This window comes from Carcharhinus amblyrhynchos, chromosome 1 (assembly GCF_965287045.1).
Source record: "Carcharhinus amblyrhynchos chromosome 1, sCarAmb.v2.hapA, whole genome shotgun sequence".
NCBI classification, from domain to species: Eukaryota; Metazoa; Chordata; class Chondrichthyes; order Carcharhiniformes; family Carcharhinidae; genus Carcharhinus; species Carcharhinus amblyrhynchos.
The window spans coordinates 22,987,181-23,003,745 of record NC_137324.1 but is presented as its reverse complement, the minus strand read 5'-3'; the positions used below and the strand labels follow the sequence as shown (position 1 = coordinate 23,003,745).

Sequence of the window (16,565 nt, the reverse complement as noted above, 5' to 3'; positions counted from 1 at the left end):
CTGTCTGTGTGGAGTTTACGTATTCCCCCCATGTCTGTGTGGGTTTCCTCTGGGTGCTCTGGTTTCCTCCCACAGTCCAAAGATGTGTGGGTTAGGTTGATTGTCTATGCTCAATTTTCCCTTGCTGTCCCAGGATGTGTAGGTTAGAGGGATTAGCAGGGTAAATATATGGGGTTACAAGGATAGGCCTTGGGTGAGATTGTTGGTGCAAACACGATGGACAGAATGGCCTCCTTCTGCATGGATTCTATGTGGTGTAGGTATGCCCACAATGCTGTTATATAAGGAGTTCCATGATTTTGACCCAGCAAAGAAACAGCGAAATATTTCTAAGTCAGGATGGTACATGAGTCATTGATTACACTTCTGCAATGCCAGGGCAGGGCATTCAATAACCTAACAATATTATAGAAGAGATTGCCATCTCTTGTTTTGAAAAATTTGCATAAGCTAAACCAAGTTACTGATCAGTGGAAAGTGACGTTTTTAAAAACCTCATCAAACCTTTCATTTAACATAATACTTAAAAATCCTCAAAGATGTTGATAAGGTGATTGACTATCAGTTTTTCTCAAACTTCTGTTACGGCAAAAAGACCACCAATTTTCACTTCTAACTAAAGCCTTTGATACTTTCTATGTTACATCTCCTCTCTATTCATTCCAGGACCTTTGCATGCAGATGTCGGGTGACCAAAATTAGATACAATATTCAAACCGAGGCCAAATCAATGATGTATCCTTTCTGCGTAACAGGCAAAGATTGAGATCCACTGTTCTTCCCAAATGCTATAACCAAAGTACTTTGCAGTGAACACGAGAATGTTAGCAAAATACAGCAGATGCTGGAATCTGAAACAAGAGGAGGATGCTGGAAATCTCAGCAGATCTGGTGGCATCTATTAGGGGGGAAAGCAGTTAACGTTTTCAGTCCTTTGACTCTTCGTTAGACATAAGAACATAAGAAATAGGAGCAGGAGTAGGCCATCTAGCCCTTCGAGCCTGCCCCGCCATTCAATAAGATCATGGCTGATCTGTCGTGGCTCAGTTCCACATTCCCGCCCTCTCCCCATAACCCTTAATCCCCTCTCTTATCAAAAACCCATCAACCCGCGTCTTAAAAATATTTAGTGAGGTAGCCTCCACCACTTCAACGGGCAGAGAATTCCAGAGATTCACCACCCTTTGAGTGAAGAAGTTCCTCCTCAACTTAACTGCTTTCCCCCCTAATAGATGCCACCAGATCTGCTGAGATTTCCAGCATCCTCCTCTTGTTTCAGATTCCAGCATCTGTAGACCTGAAGGGAGGGAGAATGTGTTGGAGTTGAGAGAGATTGCAATAAAGAGGTATGAAAGGGGAGGGGAGATTTGCACTCAGGCAATACATGCATGGGATATTTATAAAAAGGGGTTTATGATGGAGGAGAAATGTCACAATCTAAAGTTGCCAAGTTCAATGTTGAATCCCAGGGGGCTGCGACTAGCCCAACTGGAAGATGAGATACTGCTCCTCCAGGTTGTGCATCACTAGAACATTGCAGCAGAATTGTGTAAATGTGCCACCAGCTGATCCAGTCATGCAAAGTAGAAATTAGAATTTGTTCAATAAAATTGTAACCAATATTCTGATGCATGAATTTATGTTTATAAAGTATATTCCATGCAGGTGATATATAATTTAGATTTCCATTTTGCAAAATATGTTCTTAAATCTGCATTGCTGGAAGCATTTTGATCAAAATGAAGAGAAATGTATTTTTTTTCAGCAATCAAATTTTACTTGCTGGCTTCAAACTCTCTCTGTAAATCATCTATCACTGATGACCAAAAAAGATGAGGATTACACATGTAGCTAAGATTTGGACCTGAACAAACATGCAAGAATGACCTGCTGATAACTTGCCTTTAGATTTGCCAATCTTTCCTTAGTCAGGCCTTTTACTTACTAGTTTTGATGCTTCTCATAGGAACAAGGCTCAGACCAGAAATTTAGTATGGAGAACGAAATATGTGCCTGAATTTTCATTCCTGAATCAGGCACAGAGTCAAGAAATTTCCCAACTCCCTCAACCCAACTCAGGAGAATATCCCCAAATAGCTGGACTTTCATTCCAGGATGGGAGGTGGGTCACCCATCCTGTGCTGGAGTTGGGCCTGCCACCTTTGAAAACAGTTCAGAGGCAAACACATGGGCTGCCAACCCTAAGGCAGGCTGTTCAAAAGGCCCATCACAGTGCTTCGGTCTCAGTTATAATAAAAATAGTTAAGTCCTCCAGCCCTCACCACTCTCAAACTTCCCACGGTCCATTCCTACCTCCTGCAACCACCCCTCCTCCCCCATAGACTCTCATATCCTACATGCCAACTTCTTTTATTCACTCGTGGGTCATGGGTGTCACCGGTTTTTATTGCCCATCCCTGGCTGCTCGAATCAGTTTTGTATTTGTATCAGGATTTGTATCTGGGTCCTCAAAACATTAGCAGAGTTTCTGGATTAATAGTCTAGTGATAATTGCACTCGGTCATCTCTACCCAGGGGATGGGCAACAAACGCTGGACCAGCCAGGGATGCCCACATCTCATGAACAAATAAAAAAATTTAGCTATTCTTTCAAAAGGGCCATCGTTATTTGTTGTGCAAGAAGGTAGCTTGCTAGCTGCTAAGTTCATCCAATTCTTAAAAAATTCAATGCACCAAATGTAACTGTACTTTTCTCTGTTGGCAGCTCACTTGCCTGTGTAAGAAGGATTCAAGTCCCACTCCAGGCATTTGAGGAAAGAAATTATGTCCAACACTTCAGTACTAAGGGAGTGCCACATTGTTGGAGGTGCTGTCTTTCAGATGAGACATTAAACCAAGCTCCCTTCTCCTATCTCAGATGGCTATGAAAGTTCTAATGGGACTACTTTGCTGAGGATTGGAGGAATTAATCACAGTTTCTTGACTATTATTAATCTTTCAATCAATATCATAGAAATATATTACCTGGTCTTTATCACATTGCCGTCTGTGGGAGCTTGCTGTGCCCGAACCATCTATCACGTTTCCTACATCACAACAGTGACTACATGTCAAAAGCACTTCACTGGCTGCAAAGCGCTTCAGGAAGTCCTATTTGTGAAATGTTGATTTTTCTTTTTCATTTTAAGGTTTTTCATTATAAGGTGCAGGTGGCATTAACGCTTGTTATAATAAATCTGTTTCTATTTCAAATTACTAATTTTTCAGCACCTACCTGCTCTGAACAATAGTACTCTCCATGTCACTTGCCACAATCTTTCTTTCCCACTTTCCATTTTCTCAATAAACAAAGGAAAATACATGGGATTTAATCTATTGAAATCTTGGGGTTCTGATACAGGTATAAAATGCCTACCTTTCATCCTAATTTATTAAATCACCTCAGATTCTCACTGAAATTACCATGCTGGAATCTTTCCCAGGCACCAATTATACTCTTTACAACATCTCATGACTTATTTTGAAAAATGGTCTTTTGCCTGCACACCTCCTCAGAATACTTCAGTCACTGGGCACTGCATTGATTTTCAACTCACTAGTGGCGACCCTGAGGATAAAACATCATATCCCAAAATAAATCAAGGGAATCTCTAACAGGACTTGGAGGGGCAGGACTAAAAAGAAACAAAAGCTATGTTTACAATTGTGCATTATTTGCAATCTCATCAAGAGAAACCATTTAAGATGCTGAACTATTTACATGGTGAAGTAGAAGGTACTAATTTGGTTTCGAGTAACGCTTCATTATAGGTACGTACTTCTTATGGGTGAAGCATATTCTGGGAGGGAAAGTTAATAAGAGATGCTTTATTTTTACCCAGCCTGTAGTGTGCTCAACCTGAGAATGCACAACGTTAAGATTAAGTTGAAAAGTGTTCCATTTCCTGACACTAATGTTCCATGGCTTGCCAAACGTGCTGCTATTAAGAGGACGAGAGCATAGTTATAATGCTACTGGGCTATTGATCCAAAGGCCCAAATGCTCTGGAGACATGAGTTCAAATTCCATCAGGGCAGCTATGGGAGTTTAAATTCAATTAATAAATCTTGAATTTATGACTAATTATGATAATGAACTCATTGGACTGTCATTAAAAACCTGTCTGGTTCACAATGCCCTTTGGGGAGCAAATCTGTTGTCTTTATCTACTCTGGCCTACGTGACTAGATACCCACAGCAATGTTGTTGATACTTAATTACCCTCTGAAATGGCCCAGCAGGCCTCTCAGTCGCTCAAAGGGCAATTATCAAAAGGCCTTCCATCAATGGTCACATTCCAAAAATAAAAGCCTCTATGTTGCAATAATGTGCCATTTGTCATCAAGGGGGCATCTCTCAACAATGTCTGTACTTCAAAGAATTGTCATAATTTATGCCTATGTCTATTACTCAATTAGATCAGGTGTCTAGATATATAATGTTGGATTCTGAACAGAGGTAGTGACACAATAAATTGACCAGATATGATGAGAGTTTATTTCAATTGGTAAAATTTCAAAATGAGAACAAAACAAAATGAAAATTAAGTGCTGATGATTGTGCTTGACAAGTGCAGGAGTCTGCTTTCATTACAGAAATTGGAACTCATGATTTTGCAAAGGCAGCTCACCACTCATTAAAATAGTTCAACAATTACCAAAGACCATTTTTCTTGGCCTTTGCACTTGCCTTATAAAAAGATCAAGATTGAGATTGTTTACTCAATCTCATCAGCTGAGTGACTTGCAGAAAGCAGAATTTGGCAGCAGGGAAAGGTTGAATCATACGGAACATACCCAGATTAAATAACTCCCACACGCTGCTACGCCCAGAAATTCATCAGATTTATTGGGTCATTTGTAATGTTTAAACAAAAATATTAGATGACCAAAGAATTATATTTATGAGTATTTGCCTTTAAGAATACAGATATTAATCCAAGGGAAAAAAATCATTCTGGCTCATTCAATTAGACCAGTAGCTACCTCAAATGTACTTTCAAGATTTTTTTACTTAGTAAGCTATGAAACATCAGTGCAGAGATACTGAACACTTCTCCACTCAATCTCAACATTAAGCATTTAGGCATACAAGCAGATTACAGGCTCAGTGTATGTAAAACTTCATTAATGTTTAGATCCATACCCCCATTCACATATAATTATCCCTAAGTGTATTGTTTGTGAAGATTTTTATGAACGTCAGCAAGAGCTTTCCATTTAACCAAACCTAACCTGTACATTCTACTTCACCAATATAAATGGCTCAGCATCTCAAACGGCCACTTGGCGAGACTGAAAATGATGCAGAATTGTGAGCAGTTTTGCCCGTGGACTCATACCTCAATCAGATGTAGCACACTTATTCAAAACTGGACATTTTCATCCTATTAGCTGAGTTGAATTCTACATCAACTGCATTTTCCTCATCCACATGCATTTTCAAAAAACCCTACCAAATTTGGTACGCACGACTTCCCTCTGACAGAGCCAAACTATCCCTAATCAAACCACATCTTTCCAAGTGGAGATTAATTTGCACTTCAATATTTTCTCCAATAGTAGCAGGGGAACTATAAGTTTTCCAACCTCCTAGGTAATTCAGAAAAGTCGTGAGGCTTGAACATATTCCTTTTGTTTGCAGAGGGTGGTTGCATCTGAATGTATGTCCTTTTTAGCAAGCATAATGAGCCACGCCACGAGCTTAGCTGATTATCTAAAATTAGCTGTTAGCGTGCACTTGGGATTGTTCAATCAATGGCATCCAGTTGCAAAATCCCATCTAATAGGAGACACTTTGTTTTGGATTTTACAAGTACGCGTTGGTGGAGAATGGCCTGTACTATGCCTATTATGAACAACAGTAGGACCTACATATCGATAACAAGGCATTGTCTATTGCTAATGTACAAATGTGCTACTGATGGATGCAATATAGATGCGTCCCTTTTTCTGAATCTTTATTCATTGAATTTATGAATTTAGTAACTTGTGCAGTTAAGTTCAGTTTTAATGACATCATATATGCCCAAATAGATGGTGCAAACATGTGGTTCCCTCCAGGTCCAGTGCTCGGTAACATTTTCATCAGTTTCTATGAGAAGAGTGGTTTTGAGGGAATGAACCCCCTATCGTGCATATTTCTGACATAATGATGACACAGTCGCGATCTTTAAATCTGCAGCTCTGAGGAATTTTCTTACAAACCTTATTACCCGTCCCATGCTCAGATTCATTTTTGAGATGGAGCAGTCTCAAATGCTCCCTTTCCTTGATGTACTAGTTGAGAAATCTACTAACTGGTTCTCCGACTCTGGAAGCCTACATTCACTCGTTACTATGTACGTTGGGGTTTGTATAGTTCCATATAAAATTGGCCTCATCAGCAATCTTGTAAATGGGGCTCTGGCAGTTTGTTCACGTTGCAAGCTCAATGGATCAAAGCTTTCGCGAGGGACAATGGCTATCCTGATCAAATCATTGTTTGCTGTATATTGCGCACGTGGGCCAAAAACTGAGACTTTCAGACCTGTAAAAGTTCTTATCTACTTCAAATTACCTGAGAAAAGCAAGTATTGCAAAAGAAAATGTGCTCAGCAAATCATTTCACACCATGCAGTGGTCTTCCACTAATTGGTTGCTACCATCAGTCCAATAAAATGCTTTGCCTACAATGCAGCTGAGCAACATTGTTTATGAATTTCCGTGCTGGTGCGATACCAGATAGGTAGGTCATACATCCTAATGACTAGCTGATAGAATGAAACAGCATAGTCGTTGGGTTGTTTGCAATAGGCAGAATACAGGTCATGCTCAACTAACCTAGGCTTGTAGACCCAAAAAATACCTACTGTTGCATGTGATTCCATGATTGAATAGCACTTGCCGAACAAGTTGTTAGTGTGCTAATAGCTACACTAACAACCAATGTAAGATAAATGGAGCTTGTAATGTGGCTTATTCACTGCTCATTTGAAGTGACATACATTCATATGCAAGGATCCATTGTCTGCAAATTAAAGTAATAAGTTCAAGCCTTGCATCTTTTATGAACTATCCAGGAGGTTGGGGAGCCTTTAGTTTCCTGTTGCTTTCTCTCTGGCAACAACTCAGTCATAGTTGACATGCTAACCAATTAGTACCCTTTTCAGCTGTAGTATAAACTGCTATGATTATTTGAATTTCTGCATCATCCCTGATGAGTGCAAGACCAAAAGCTTTGGCATGATGCCTCTTTTTTCAGTACTATGCACCAAACCTAAAAGCAACTGAAAGTCTCTATACAAAGTATCATCATGAAAGGTTGGAATATTGATTCTTGTAATTTAGTTGCACGCAAGTAAAATGTCAAAGACAAGGTGTCAGTCACTGATGCTCATCTCTCTAGTACCATTAGCTAAAAAAGACAAATGTTTGAATTGTACTGGAGGTGATAAAGTAAATCTTTCCATTCTGCTCACACCAATGTTTGTGAAACATATTTAATGGTAATAGTATTTCATGAAACAATCACTTGGAATATTATATCAGGGTTAACTTGGGACTAAAATAAAAGCAAATTATTGCAGATGCTGGAACCTGAAACAAAAAAATGCTGGATAATCTCAGCAGGTCTGATAACATCTGACAGCACTCTCTTCATGAGTCATCTAGACTTGAAATGTTAACTTTGTTCTGTCTCCACAGATGCTGTCAGGCCTGCTGAGACTTTCCAGCATTTTATGTTGTTATTAATTTAGGACTGTTGAGATCATTCTGATTATCTTTTTTCGTTCTTTCATGGAATATAGATGTCACTGGTAAGGCCCATCCCTAATTTAATTTTTTTTACTCCATTCTTAAAGTTACAAAGGCAATGCCCGGACTGCAGTGGGCAAAACCAAATCCACCTCCTCGCTTGCTCCAAAAACCAAATTTAAATTGAATCAAATTCAAGATCCCAACAACAGAGACAAACAAGATCCATACTCACAAGGCATTGCACCCCATCTTAGGCTTGATCTTAGCCAAAAGGCCGAGACTAAATGGCTTGCTAGGCCACTTCAAAGGATAGCTGAGAATAAACTACATTGTTGTGGTTTTGGAAGTCACATGTAAGTCAGGTCAGGTAAGGGTGGTAGCTTTCCTTCTATCAAGAACATTAGCAAACTGGGTGGGTTTTTATGACAATGATAACTGTCATTGTAAACATTACTAAGGCCAGCTTTATATCCCAGAGTTATTCATTGAATTCAAATTCTACCAACTTCTGTGTTGGGTTTTAAACCCAAAGGCTGGATTACCAATCCAAAGACATTTGTGTAAATAGAAGCAGTTAAGCAAGATACCACATTTACACATTGACAGAGAAATTAATATTCTCAAGACTACACATCTCTTCCTGAAGACTGAATTTTTTTATCCTTGCCACTGCATCTCACATCTGTGGTGGGTAAATTGTTGGAAGGTACTTTGAGCGACAGGACCTACAGGCATTTAGAGATGCAAGAACTGATTAGAGACAATCAGCATGGTTTTGTGAGTGGAAAATCATGTTTCACAAATTTAATTGAGTTTTTTTGAAGGGATAACCAAGAAGATACATGAGGCCAGTGCAGTTGATGTTGTCTACATAGACTTTAGCAAGGCCTTTGACAAGGCACTGCTCTGTAGGTTGTAGTATAAAGTTAAATCTCACAGGAACCATGGTGACGTATCTAAGTGGATAGGAAGGGTGGTTGTAGAGTGCTGTTTTTCAAACTGGAGGCCTGTGACTAGCGGTGTGCCTCAGGGATTAGTGCTGGGCCCACTTATTTGTCATTTATATTAATGATTTGGATGAGAATATAGGGGGCATGGTTAGTAAGTTTGCAGATGACACCAAGATTGGTGGCATAGCAGACAGTGAAAAAAGTTATCTCCAATTGCAATGGGATCTTGCTCAATTGGGCCAGTGGGCTGACGAATGACAGATGGAGTTTAATTTAGACAAATGCGAGGTGAAAGATTTTGGGAGATTGAACCAGGGCAAGACTTACTCAGTTAATGGTAGGGCACTGGGGAGAGTTACAAAACAAAGAAATTTAGGGGTACAGGTTCATAGCTTCTTGAAAGTGCAATCACAGGTGGACAGAGTGGTGAAGAAGGCATTTGGCATGTTTGGTTTCACTGAACAGAACATTGAATGTAGGAGTTTGGACATCGTGTTGAAGTTGTACAACACATTGGTAAAGCTACACTTGGAATTCTGGTCATCCTATTATAGAAAGGATATTATTAAAGTAGAAAGAGTGCAGAAAAGATTTACAAGGATGCTATCGGGACTTGATGGATTGAGTTATAAGGATAGACTGGGACTTTTTCCTCTGGAGCATAGGAGGCTGAGCGGTGACCTCAGAGGTCTATAAAATAATGCAGGGCATGGACAAGGTAGATAGTCAATATCTTTTCCCAAAAATAGGGGAATCTAAAACTAGAGGGCATAGGTTTAAAGTGAGAGGGGAGAAATACAAAAATGTCCAGACAGGCAATTTTTTCACAGAGTGTGCTGAGTGTCTGGAACAAGCTGCCAGAGGTAGTAGTAGAGGCCGGTACAATTTTGTCTTTTAAAAAACATTCAGATAGCTACATGGGTACAACGGTTATAGAGGGATATGGACCAAATGTGGTAAACGGGATTAGCTTCAGGGTTTTAAAAAAAAGGGCTGCATGGACAAGTTTGGCCTGTTTCCATGCTGTAAACCTCTATGACATCTAATTTTGTGGCCCCTGATCTGAACCAATTCTTTTTATACAAAGTCAGATCATGAAAGTCACAAGGTAGTCACTCTCATTGGCAACCTTTTAAACGCCCGTTTGCCTGTAATCTTATAAACAGAAAAACAATGGAGATGGCCAAATTTGAAACAAATATAGAAAGTAACAAAACTTGTGTGCATTTTTTGCCACTGCATAAAACAGTATATGTCAGTCACATCAACTGTGTATGTAACAGAGTTATCTGTGCAAGGGATGTAATGCACAAATCAAAGTAACATACATCATTCCTGACCTTTAATGCAGATCTCTAAATGTTTGTGCAGTAGTTTCACCAATCCTAATGCTCAATGGAACCACACTCCATCTGATGACCATGACACACTATGTATATCTTGTCTGCACATCCTTTTACTCTGCTATAACACATTAGCAACAAACAGGTTAACACATTCATTTGAATTTTAACAAAATGTGCTTTTTTATTTAAAACCATTTTATATGGGAAAACACCTTTGTTAAAATAATAGAATGAATGTATTAACAAGTTGTTATTACACAGCAGAATATATACACTTTAAAATGTGACCAGTCTAATGAAGACTGCAAAGTGAGAAATCCTGAAGTGCAAGGTACTGTAAGGAAATAGTGGCAGGTTTCTCCCCCTATTCCATGGGCAGAGAAAGAAAGTAATCAACTACTGGCAGAGGAGGAACGAGTACTTCTCATACTTTACAAGCACATTTTGAAATATTGCTTAGGTTTTTTTATAAATGTATTTCAGCTACATTTTGATTAAATTGCAAGATAATACAACAGCACTCTGCTACATAATGATTTACATAATTACTACAACAGTTTGCGCTATTCATGAATTATCACTTCATAATCTTGAAGAGTAGTTTTTTATAGTCCCGTAGAAAAGGTGGGCACAACTTGGCCACTCTTTCTATAAGGACCATAAAAAATACAGTACAAGATTTAGAAACCTATTTTAAAACATTGTACATTTTTGTAAACTCAAAATGAATGTTGTGACTTTAATATTTTATATTTAAAATTCCAGGAATTATCACCAAGATGTCACCACATATATTTTAAATTCCAACCCTCAAATTAAAACCGAATTTCACATATTTAAAACAAGCCATAAAGAGCAGGGAAATATCTCTTGGTTATCATTAAGTTTTAAAGTGGCAGTGACCCCCTCACCCTTATGGATTGAAAATGTTATATAAAGAGGAGGCTTCCTAAAAATAAGACGAAATATTACCTACCCCAGTTATGGTTTAGACTTTTTTTTAGAAATCCAGTTTCCTCTTCTTTAATTTAACAGGAAAGAATCATGGTTATATTGTTGGGAGTAAGAATGATGAAGTTATTTAATTAACCACCCACATTTCCTCAACGATCCCCTGGGAAGGGAAAAGGTTAAAGAGCAGGGGAGAGATCAGGCTTCAAACAGCCGCCTCGCCCCAGGCGCGGAGCACTAGGCCGCTCCGCCTCGATTTGTTCGATGGGATTAAATTATTTTATTTTTTTCTGTTGACGTGTTGCACTGACTGCTGAAGCTGAACTCACCTTCTTGGTTCGTTTGCACGGATCTATAAATGTCCCTGTTATTACTACTATCACCCCCCGCCAGACTGTTACATGAATAGTCGGCCTTTTGCTGTCTAAAACTCTCCACTAGCTGCGGGATGGGGCTGCTCATCTCCATGCTGAACAACAACGGCACTGCGCCTGCGCTACCGCTCAGCTCAGCACCCAGCCCCGCCCCCCCGGAAAAGGCCCGAGATTAGGCCCCGCCTACAAATCAGGATCTGGCCCTGCCCACAGACTGAGACATGGCCCCGCCTACAGATCAGGACCTGGTCCCGCCCACAGAGATATGGCCCCGCCTACAGATCAGGACCTGGCCCCGCCCACAGATAGAAGTGGCCCCGCCCACAGACAGACATTCCCCGCCCACAGATCGACATGGCCCCGCCCATCGATAGGCACGTCCCCGAACACATACATGCTTTCACCTGCTGATGTAAGACTTCTTACTGTCCAAACACATACACACATGGCCCCGCCTACATGTAACCATTGACCCGCCCACAGATAGACACATATTGGCCTCGCCCACAGCCACGCCTCTTCCCAACTTTCAACTCAAATAAAAGCAAAATCCTGCGGATGATAGAAATCTGAAACAAAAGCAGAAAATGCTAGATAAGCTCAGCGGGTCTGGCAGCATCTGTGGAGGGAGAGACAGAGTTTCAAGTCCACATGACTCTTCTCCAGAATGGAAGGAGGATTGAAATGATAGTTGGACAGGAGGCTGGAGGAATTCAGTGTGCAAGGCCCAGTCATTTTCAGCGGATTTCCTCCATCATTATGTCAGGAATGGAGAGTTCAGTTGTATTTACAAATCCATAGCCAATGTAGCAAGCAGCAGCCTGTGCCTGCATGTAGTAAGGCCTGGAAAGTATTCAGACTCAGGTTGACAAATGGCAAATAACATTTCCACTATCCGAGTGCCAGACAATGACCATATACAACAAGAGGATCTAATTACCCACTACCTCGTGACAGACAGCAACGTTACCAGCAAATCCTGGGATCCTCTATTAAAAGTTCCTCCTCTGCCATTTTCAATCATTTGTATATGTTTACTGGTAGGTCCCTTAGTTCCTGCATGACTTGTTCCACCAGGGTTACCTAGCTCCTGACCTCATTACAACCTTGGTTCAGACATGGACATAAGAGCTGAACTCCAGACAAGAGGTGAGAGTCACTGCCCCTGACATTAAGGCAGCATTCGACCAAGGACCTCTAGTAAAACTGGATTCAACACAAATCGGGGAAAATTTTCCTCTGGTTGGAGTTATATCAGCAGAGAAAGAGGTCAATCATCTCAGTTTTGGGACATTACAGCAGGAGTTCCTCAGGGTAATGCCCTTGCTCAACCATCTTCAGCTGCTTCATCAATGACTTTCCTTTTACCATAAGCTGATGATTGTACAATGTTCAGCACCATTCACAATTCCTCAGATACTGAAGCAGTCCATGTCCAAATGAAGCAAGACCTGACAATATCCAGGCTTGAGCTGACAAGTAGCAAGTAATATTTGTGCTATAGTAGTGCCAGACAATGACTATCTCTAACAAGAGAGAATATAATGATCACCCCTTGACATTCAATGGCATTACCATCACTGAATCCCCCACTATCAACATCCTGGAGGGTTACCATTGACCAGAAACTGAACTAGTCTAACCATATAAATACTGTGCCTACAAGACCATGTCTGAGGTGCAGGATCCTGTGATTAACAACTGTGCTCATGACTCCCCAAGCTTGCCCACCATCCACAAGTCACAAGTCAGGAGTGTGATGGAATACTCTCCACTTGTTTGACTGAGTGCAGCTCCAACAACACTCAAGAAGCTTGACACCATCCAGGACAAAGCAGCCTGCTTGATTAGCACTCCAACAAACATTCACTCCTTCCACCATCGACGAACAGTAGCAGCATGTGCACTACCTACAAGATGCACTTTAGGAGTTCACCAAGACTCCTTCGAACACCCTTCAAATCTATAACTGGATAAGAACAGCTGACATAGTGGAACAGCACCACCTAGATGTTCCTCTCCAAGTCACTCATCATCCTGACTTGAAAACATATCACCATTTTTCACTCACTGTTGCCGGGTCAAAATCCTGGAATTATTCCCTAATCCCACTGGTTATACTAACAGCACATGGACAGCAGCATTGAAGAATGCAGCCCACCACCACCACCTCAAAGACTATTAGGATAAGCAATAAATGCTGGCCTAGCTAGCGACACCCACATCCCAGGAATGAATAAAGACAAGCTAGAGAATTTCATGCAATAACTTCTTTTCCTGCTCCCAATTGGTTACTTCTGGATTCCCCTTCAAAGATCTACTCCTTCCATTTCTCATTTACATGCTGCCACCTAACTTTGCAACACTGTACAAAAATATGTCAGATTTCATCTTTGGCAGTGAATAGATTTGCCGTACCACTACCTTTCTGGACCCCTCTATTGATTCAACTTTGTCTCATTGCTTATGCAGCATTCAAATGAGCTGAAATTTCCTCACATTAAATATTTGAAAGACAAAAGTAATTGTTTACGTTCCCTGCTGCAAACTATGTTTCCCATCCACCACTCCATCTCTCTCCTTGGCCACAGTTTGAGGCTGAACCAGATTTGGAAGGTGATGGACAGGTTGTAAATTTGCCACTCGCGAGGATAAAGCTTACCTCTGTGTAATAGAATAAATGGGCTCAAACAAGCTGGAAGCTGAAAAATGCTCTCCCAAGTCATTACTTTCTGTTTTACAAATTAGCTTTTCTTGTACATCCTTTTCTTCTTCCAGATATTGTGTTTGTATCATTTTGTAGCTTTTTAATAATTCTCCTGTTCTGTTGGATTTCCACTTCTCATTGTATTTGTGTTTGCTACTTTTTTGATTTGATTTGATTTATTGTCACATGTATTAGTGTACAGTGAAAAGTATTGTTCCTTGCATGCTATACGCAAACATTTTCTTTTTCTTCTCTCTGATTTAAGGCGATGAATAGCAAGTTTATTAAATGTCATTCTGTAAATGTTTTTATTCATTAACAGCCAATTTTGATTTGATTTGATTTATTATTGTCACATGTATTAGTATACAAAGAAAAGTATTGTTTCTTTGCATGCTACACAGGCAAAGCATACCATACGTAGAGAAAGAAACAAGAGAGTGCAGAATGCGGTGTTACAGTCATAGAACATAGAACATAGAACATAGAACATTACAGCGCAGAACAGGCCCTTCGGCCCACGATGTTGCGCCGACCAGTTACAAAAACAATGACCCACTAGCCTATACCAATCCCTTTTCGTCCATAAACCTATCCAGAGATCTCTTAAACGCCCCCAAACTAGACGCATTTACAACTGCAGCAGGCAGGGCATTCCAATCCCTCACCACTCGCTGGGTAAAGAACCTACCCCTGCAATCCGTCCTGTAGCTACCCCCCCTTAATTTAAAGCCATGCCCCCTCGTGCTAGCTTTCTCCATCCGAGGAAAAAGGCTATCACTATCCACCCTATCTAAACCTCTAATCATCTTATATGTTTCAATAAGATCCCCTCTTAGCCGCCTTCTTTCCAACGAAAACAACCCTAGATCCCTCAGTCTCTCCTCATAGGACCTCCCCACCATACCAGGCAACATCCTAGTAAACCTCCTCTGCACCCTCTCCAACGCCTCCACATCCTTCTTGTAATGCGGGGACCAGAACTGCACACAGTACTCCAAGTGCGGCCGCACCAGAGTAGTGTACAGTTGCAACATTACACTGCGACTCCTAAATTCAATCCCCCTACCAATAAACGCCAAGACACCGTACGCCTTCTTGACAACCTTATCTACTTGATTCCCAACTTTCAGGGATCTATGTACACACACACCTAGATCCCTCTGTTCATCCACACTATTCAAAGTCCTCCCGTTAGCCCTATACTCGACACATCTGTTGCTCCTACCAAAGTGAATTACCTCACACTTCTCCGCATTAAATTCCATCCGCCACCTCTCGGCCCAGCTCTGCAACCTATCTAAGTCTCCCTGCAGACTATGACACCCTTCCTCACAATCTACCACACCTCCAACTTTGGTGTCATCAGCAAATTTACTAATCCACCCAACTATACCCTCATCCAGATCATTAATAAAAATTACAAACAACAGTGGCCCCAAAACAGATCCCTGAGGCACACCACTCGTAACTGCACTCCATGATGAATATTTACCATCCACCACCACCCTCTGTCTCCTATCTGATAGCCAATTCCTGATCCAACTTCCTAGATTACCCACAATCCCATACATCTGCATTTTCTGCAGAAGCCTACCATGGTGAACCTTATCGAACGCCTTACTAAAATCCATGTATACCACGTCAACTGCCTTACCCCCATCCACCTCTTTGGTCACCTTCTCAAAAAACTCAATAAGGTTAGTAAGGCACGACCTACCCGCTACAAAACTAGGATGTAGAGAAAGATCAACTTAATGTGAGGTAGTTTCATTCAAAAGCCTGATGGCAGCAGGGAAGAAGCTGTTCTTGAGTCAGTAAGCACATGTCCTGAGACATTTATATCTTTTTCCCAATGCAAGAAGGTGGAAGAGAGTATGTACGGGTTGCATGGTGTCCTTAATTATGCTGGCCACTTTTCTGAGACAGCAGGAAGTGTAGACAGAGTCAATGAATGGGAGGCTGATTTGCGTGATGGATTGGGCTACATTTACGACCCTTTGTAGTTTCTTGCGGTCTTGGGCAGAGCAGGAGCCATACCAAGCTATGATACAACCAGAAAGAATGCTTTCTATGGTGCATCTGTAAAAGTTGGTGAGAAAGTAAAGGCTCAGGTGGGCTTTCTTAACTATAGTGTCGGCAAAGGGGGAGCAGGACAGGTTGTTGGTGATCTGGACACCTAAAAACTTGAAGCTCTAAACCACTTACTTCGTCCCCAATGATGTAGACAGGAGCATGTTCTCCTCTACACTTCCTGAAGTCGGTGACTATCTCCTTCATTTTGTTAATTTAAAAAGGGAGATAGACAAAAGACGGGTAACTACAGACCGGTTAGCTTAACATCTGTAGTTGGGAAAATGCTCGAATCTATCATTAAAGAAGAAATAGCAGGACACCTGGAAAAGAATGGTTCAATCAAACAGATGCAGCATGGATTCATCAAGGGAAAGTCATGTTTGACGAATTTACTGGAATTTCATGAAGATATAACGAGTGT

General features: G+C 40.8%; 1 protein-coding gene across 3 annotated transcripts in view; it reads right to left on the bottom strand.

Annotated features, from left to right (window-relative positions):
• The window catches only part of LOC145349042 (zinc finger matrin-type protein 1-like), a 128,893-nt gene that overhangs the window by 78,651 nt on the left and 33,677 nt on the right, over positions 1–16,565 (bottom strand). The window contains exons 1-2 of one of the 3 annotated variants that reach the window (XM_080197302.1): positions 11,317–11,456; positions 11,013–11,057 (exon numbers count right to left, since the gene is read on the bottom strand). The exons of 1 other annotated variant lie outside the window; for it this stretch is intronic. In XM_080197302.1, the coding sequence (XP_080053428.1) occupies positions 11,013–11,057; positions 11,317–11,455 (184 nt within the window). In that variant the 5' untranslated portion in view covers position 11,456. Of the gene's footprint in view, positions 1–11,012; positions 11,058–11,316; positions 11,457–16,565 lie in introns of those variants that run through there. One more of the 3 variants, XM_080197311.1, reaches the window with a different exon arrangement.